At 39.1% G+C, this 7,370-nt stretch overlaps 1 protein-coding gene across 1 annotated transcript; it reads right to left on the bottom strand.

Moving 5' to 3' along the window:
* Window positions 1-5,736: 5,736 nt before the first annotated feature.
* LOC144513778 (trace amine-associated receptor 1-like) lies at window positions 5,737-6,732 on the bottom strand. The gene has a single exon (XM_078244964.1). It carries the CDS (start codon window positions 6,730-6,732, stop codon window positions 5,737-5,739), a length of 996 nt encoding a protein of 331 aa, XP_078101090.1.
* Between the last annotated feature and the right edge of the window lie 638 nt (window positions 6,733-7,370).

Below are 7,370 nucleotides of genomic sequence, written 5' to 3'. Positions count from 1 at the left end.
TGTCCCAAATGTGGACGGCACCTCACAGGAGGGGGTATTCACAAAAGGGCACGACAGGTACTAGATACTGACTGGAACTATTTGATGATCACAGAGACCCTCAGGTGCAGCAACTCAGGATGCAAGGCATCCTACCTGTCTTCAGGCGTTAGTATTTTAGATCAGTTGAACCTTCCTCACCAGTCAGAGTTCCACATCATCCTGACACACAAGTGAGCTGCTGTCTGTCCACACAAAATGTTTTATAACTGTCACAGTCTTTTTCTCCTCTCCAGCCTCATGCCTTATTCCAAAAACTTCTTCTCTTGACCTTATCTTGTCACAGTCCCCTGATTTCTGTTTGATTTTCATTTTGCATTATGTAGGTATGAATGTGACATTCGTGTCATACGCCTACTGAGGGAAAGGAAGCAAGGCCAAGCAATTTAAGGAGAACCACAGTGAGGAGTGGCTGCACCGCCTGGCCAGGTACTTTGGCGAGTGTTCAGCCTTTATGGATCGTCCTAGCCTTCTTCCTGTAGTCTGTCAGGAGCCCCCAGAGCCCGTAGCTGTACCAACTCACAGGTGGCTTATGACAGTCTACGGAAAAGACATCATGAGTAGGATGACCCCATAAAGGCCAGAATCACTTCTGTCTTTGGGTCTATTATAAAAATGAAGAAGGTAGTGATGGTCGAATGAAGCTTCGCAAACCACTGTCTTTATTTTCTGAGCTCAATAGATGGCGCTCTCTGTTCAAAGAAAAAGGTTAAAGGAATGGCAATTCAGTGTGTTTTCAACCCTTTGTTGAACAGAGAGCGCCATCTAGTGAGCTCAGAAAATAAAGACAGTGGTTCGCGAAGCTTCATTTGACCATCACTACAAGAAGGTAACACATTTTTACATTACAAACATAACATAAAAAATGCTGTATTATTATAGTTGCCACAGCAGGTTTATTTAAGATATAAATTGACCACTCTTTGTTTTGTATGTGTATGTATTGAAATTGGATACATGTTATTTTATCCAATCTGATTGGTTTTTAACACCTGTCATTCAACTCTTGGCCCGGCCGCTACTGGAGAGAGACCATGAACACAGTAGTAGCGCCAGCAGGTAGCTCTTGTGTTGTTGAAATGGTCTAACCACTTTGATTAAAGTAGAAAACTAGCAACGATAAACAAGGAGAGATTCTTGAAAGTGTGAAAGATAAGTTATACAACGCCGTGGAGCTGCCGACCCCGTCCAAACGGCGTGTGAATGGAATATTCCGGTGAGTTAGCTTAGCTGCTAGCTAACAGCAAATTAGCACTATCAGTGTTGGTAACCTTGATTTGTGTTTTAAAACCAGTCGGAATTAGCTACTAACCTGATGAATTTACAAAGGGTATGGTTGGTTAATATTGAAATTGTTGTCATTGTACATTTAGGAAAATGTTAACTGTTACTGTTGGTTAGCTAATTCAGCTACAGACACGTATGTATTTAACGTCCTTTTGTTGTGACTGTGATGTTTTCTGTAAGGTAGTCAATTAAGGTGGACCAATAACATTGAGTTTAAGCTAAAATGTTTAAGCGAAATGTGGTTAAAATGTGTAGTATTTAAGAATGTTTTGAATCCTGAGGAGAAACACAAGTGAACTGTTACTATGGACAACTGAGTGATTATTCTGCACGTTTTGTACAGGCTGGTTTTTTGGTGAGACTCTACGAGAGACAGAACTGTGCTGCTCAAGTCACCGTCGTCATACTGCCTCCTGGGTTTCATCTTCATCGTCACAATCTTCCTACCGCTCACTGGATCTTCGCCATCATCATCTCCACTATCTACTCCATTCTCTGAGGAGCCAGGATGGACAGTTTTACCTGCTAATGGTGGTGGTAGGAACTTGAGTACACTCAAACTAATGAAACAGGGTTGAACAAACAAAGTATTCCCCTGGTTATCTCTACGAAATGAGAGCTCAGATTGTGGTTAATTTGGTTTTATATTTTTTATTTTCTTTGTTGGGTTTTTGATATTTAAGTTGTGGTTGAGTACATTGGGTTTGAACCTAATTGGCCTATCTAAATTTGATTACCATACTAAATCATTTAGTTTAGCCATGCTAGACTTCTGGTAAAAGATTATTTTGCATAATCTCAAATTGAAAGTAGTACTGGTTGTGGGTGAAATTTGTTTCATGCCCAAGGTATGAGTTAAATGATTTCTGTGAGCAAAATGGAAAGCATAGTGCTGTATATTAACATACATATGCAAGGCTGTTGTTCTAACTGAGAGGAAAGACAGGTTGGTGTGAGTTAAAAAAAAAAAAAACTCAGTCACAATTGTGTTTGTAACTTGAATCTTTTATCGTATTGTCTTGCTCTTTTTAAATACATAGTTGTTTAAATAAAGTAGTGCTAGTTGTTTTGCCCAGTTTCAAAGTACTCCTCTGTATTTATTTGAGGACCAGGAAGATGAAGGCTTTGAGGACCAGGATCTAGACTCAACAGTTGTGAACCTGATAACATCAGCATCTGTTCCAGGCCAGTCTGTTGCTTCATCCACCCAGCCTGCTGCTGCCTCTGTATCCACCCCAGCTGCCTCTGTGTCCACACCAGCTTCCAAGGCTGCTGCTGCCTCTGTGTCCACCCAGTCTGCTGCTGCTGCCTCTGTAGCATGCCAAAACCATCAGCCCAGAATCAGCTTTTTCCACAGCCTCCTGCTTCTGGTCCTCTGTTTGTCTTCCCTCAAGCAACCTCTGTCTGTCCTCAAGCCCCAGGAACTTTTTTTGCTGTTCCAACATCTGCATACCATGCCCCCCATACACCTGTTGCCCCTTTTGCTCCACCTGCCAGTGGTCGCCCTGCCTCTAAGGCAAGGTTTAATAAGAGGAAGGTGGAGTACAACACTTGCAGGAAGTGTGGACAATTCAGGACCGCAGAGACTGGGCACAGCCAATATCGAGGCACTATCTACTGCCCAAACACAGAAATACTATCAAAAGAGCTGTGGTTAGATCGGATTAAAAAATCAAAAATGTATAATGTAAATAGTTAGTTAGATTTTCCTATGCATACAATACTATGTATTGTGCTTTACATTTTATGTGTGTTTTACACTTTGTACAGAATGTATTAGTTTGTTGATTCTCTTGTTTTCCTACCTGGTGTCAAAACAAACCTTTGTATAGTCAGTCATTTCTTGTGCTAAACAATATTATTCATTACCTCAAGACATGTGGTTTTGTTCAGATCAATAATGTAATAAAGTTGACATGTTTATATTAATATTGGCTTCATTTCAATATCATTCCAAATAATAGTCTACACACTGCTGAGCATATTACTTGCCTTTATACACCCCACTTCCCTGCAAATGATTATGTCATACTTACCTGTAGAGAAAAGAGAACTAAAAATGCTTGGTTTTACCTGTCATACATTGTTTGAAGAAAAAGAAAATTATTTGACACTACCAGATTGAGGCAACTGAATAAACACAAGACTAACTTTTAATATTAACCAAATGTAGTAGGATTACCAAATGTATACGTATCTGTAGTACTAAAAACATATTTTGTTCAAAAGTCAATGTAAAAGTTATAAATAATTTGTTTCAATTGTTTCACAAGCTTCCTAATATCACAACAACAACAAAGTAGTGGACAGTGTAAAGACAATTTACTAAACTCACTGATGAGCTTTGAGTCCTCTGGCGCTAGGGGGGCATCGAACCTACGACCTTTGGATCTACATTAAACTTCCCTTATTTAACAGATACAGCACGATTTCGGCAATTACATTAAAATCTGACTAAATAGAAACTATAAAACTCTTACACTACGTGGGTAATTTAGCATCTTTCTCATCTTTTCTCTCATTTCCTCTTTTTTTTCCTCCTTTTTCTCTTCTTTTTCCTTCTTCCCTCCCCCCTTACAGCCTAATGTTCCACAGCTTTTGGCGCAATAGATAACGCGTCTGACTACGGATCAGAAGATTCTAGGTTTGACCCCTGGCTAGCTTGTACTGCTCTTTAGCTATAAAATAACTTGTTCCTCATTTCCTTTACTCCTGTACAAACTGTCTATCAAAATAAATTTACATCTTTAAAAAGCCAAACGATGAATAAATAGCCTTCAACATGTGCTAAAACAGATCTAAATCCTTCAATTTCAGTCAAGCACAGATATCATCAAGCTTTCGCTGTTGTTTTTCTGTTGTTGCTTGCTAATCATCTTTCCTTAAAAAAACTAATTTGTTTCTGAAGGCAAGAATCAGCAGTGCTAGATAAACCATCCGTGGAATTGTCATTTGTTACTCATCAATCAGGGAAACCAACAAAATAGCAGTATGTTGTACCTTTAAAGGAAAGTAAAACTGCGGTCATGCTCTTTGGGAAAAACAATGCTTGTGGTGCCTCTTATATGGACCTCGGCTCCCTAAATCTGTACATCAGATTTTTCAGTACGAATTCCTAACTATAGTTGAGTTTAATACTGTCATACTCATGCTACAATTGTGTGGCCTGTTCTTCAAAATTGCCCTTGTATGAGATTGATTACAACTGCTGTAGTCTATATCCTTCGCATTCCACTTCCGGGATTGCTCCGGTGCTGCAGGAAATTCCGCCAGATGAATGTATTTTCCGTTTCCTTCCGCTTTCTTTGTTTTGGAATTTTTAATTCTGTGGATTTATGATGACTATTGTTGACTGCTCCTCAGATCTCTCCATGGTAAATTGAGACTGCTAGCTAGACTATCTGTCCAATCAGAGTTTTCTCTCGCACAACTATTTTGCAGCGGCTCTGTGCGGAGTTTAGAAATGCCATTAAACCAGAGCACGTTTTCCTCCCATCCCCAAATGCTATGTGGAGTTGCCAGACCCTCCTTCAGCGTGCTTTGGAGGAGGGTCTGGCAAAGCAAGACTACAACTGCTGAGGCCCTGCCCATTCCACTTTCTGCTGGGCGAGCTGAAGATCCTGATTAGAGCGGCAGCCTTTCCAGCTCTTCAGCTCATAATTCACTCTCTTCTACTGCTGTTTTAGCTGATGAATATGTGTTTACCCATTGTGTTTCCATCAGTCGCTGTTGAAAAGTCTAGTTCTGCATCGGTTATGCAAAGTAACCTTCCTAAGTTACTTAGCTCAAAGAAAGAGGTAGGGAAGTGTTTTACTGCCACATGCTTCCTGGTTTAATCTTAGGATTTACAAGGTAATCCTTTTCACAGTATTTCATTCAACATTCTTGTGTGCTTTTGAATGCACTGCAGTTAAAATAAACCTAATAAACAACATTCTTTCTCTCTGTAATGTCACTAAATAAAAAAAGAAATAATAATAATGGGAGTAGGCTACAGGCTATCCTTGATTCCCAGGAGAAAATGTCAGACTTGTTATCACAGAGGTGCTGGCTTTCCTTGGACCCACCCCAGAACATGACCAAAAAGAAGTGATGTTCTGTTGTTGCTGCTCTGCTGCTTACTGTGTGCTTTGTAAAAGTGAAGTCATGGAGCTAGAATGCACAAGCACTAGGGCACCTGAACACTGGTCCACCGTTGGCCCCTTCACAGATCAATGGGAGCAAAATGCCCAATTTTTTTATATCAGAAGTTAGATTTTCATCATCTGTTTTTATGTGCATCTGCAGTTTGCTCATAAGACATTCCAAAAATAGGAGCAAAATAACAATAATTTTTTTTTTTACCTTATTCCAATTATTTTGTCTTTAAAATGAATATCTTCTTTTCAGAGGCTTTGACTTTGCTAGAATTCATTCTGTGAAAAGCATTGTCTCTGAAATGTCAGATTTGAAGATGTTACCTGAAGTGAATAATTGAAATGCCTTTCTGAACCAACTATAAAAGAATGCATATATTAAAGGGTTCACAGTAGAATTCAAGTAGCCCACCCATACAAGTGTTTCGAACAACACTGGTGGTGTTGAGTAACTGATAAAGGGATCAATGATGTTACAGACAAAAAAAGGAGTCCAAAAAGAAAGAAATGCCCCCATTATAATAGCAAGTGTTTTAGTGGCTTTTGTCTGACTCCTATTTGAAATTCTTGCTGATTTCAGACAGCTTGTGTTCTGTATGCTGTGCAACTGTCTCTGTGCCACTAGGAAAATCTTAAGGTAAACAACAAGCATTATTATTCCTGGAATGTAAAAGGAAAGTACTGATGAGACTGTACTTGACAGTCTACTCTGAAACAAAACACATCCTCCTTCACACACAATGTGGTTATAGTAGAACTCTTCAATCCCCCAAATATTTAACTTAAGAAAAATCATTCCAAAGCCTATGAGAGCTGAAATGCTCCAACTGAGCAGAATCATGATCAACACAACATTAACAGATATTTTTCTTTTGTATAGTAGAGGTTGGCAAACAGCATAGTGTCGGTCAAGTGATATGAATGACAGATTCAGGATTGAAGCTGTACACAACATGACATCAGAACTCATATAGACTTTACAAAAGATGTCACCAAAATACCAGCAAGACTCTACACATTTGATCATACTGGGAAACATGACTAACATCCCTAAAAGAAAGTCGGACATAGCAAGAGAGGCAATCAAGTAATTTGTTGGAGTATGGAGCTGCTTAAAATAGGCAATTGAGACAGTGACCAAAAGGTTTCCACACACTGTTAGAATGACTGTGACCCCTAGAATCATGTAGAGGGTGATGCGTATGGACAAGGGATAGATGGTCCTCAGACATGAACTGTTTCTGGACTCATAGCAGAGCACTGGCTCCATCTGTTAGGAGAGAAGTTTACTTTGTTAATGGCGACAAACTTGGTACATTTAGTCAAGTCTTTCTCTAGTTTATTGTAATGTAGTGATGGTCATCTAGAGAAAATAAAGACAATGTTTGACCATAGAACACCTTCACCATTCATAAATGTATATATATAGCCAGTGGTTGGCTGCTACAATCATAGGGCACTGTACTAGACCTGCTGTAAACCATTAAAAGTAAGTAAAATGTTAATTCATGCAGCGGGCCACCAAGGCAGTAAGGTTAAATCCTGTAAAAAAATATAAAATAAAAAATAAGAAGCTGTTGCATTGCTGCTCTTTTGTCTTGAGGATCTTCTGAATGGATAGCTTCTGTAAAGTGACTTTATTTGCAGCTTTGAATTTGCTCCAATATTCTATGCAGCTGGTTTCGACATGAAAATTTCATAAGTGGGGCCCCTCTCTCCCTGGCTTGGATTAAACTGTGTTGGGGAAAATGTTACATCAGATATTAAAAGGTGGATTTCAATTCACCTTTAACGCCACCTTTTGCAATTTGGTTCTTAAGCAATTCCAAAAAATAGGTGACAAATGATAAAAACATCAGCTAATGTAGAAAATTGGCATATTGCTAATAACTAAACTCACTTGAAATA

This window comes from Sander vitreus, chromosome 3, assembly GCF_031162955.1.
Source record: "Sander vitreus isolate 19-12246 chromosome 3, sanVit1, whole genome shotgun sequence".
In the NCBI taxonomy this organism is placed as follows: domain Eukaryota; kingdom Metazoa; phylum Chordata; class Actinopteri; order Perciformes; family Percidae; genus Sander; species Sander vitreus.
The sequence above is the reverse complement of the archived record's forward strand: the minus strand, read 5'-3'. Positions and strand labels throughout refer to the sequence as shown.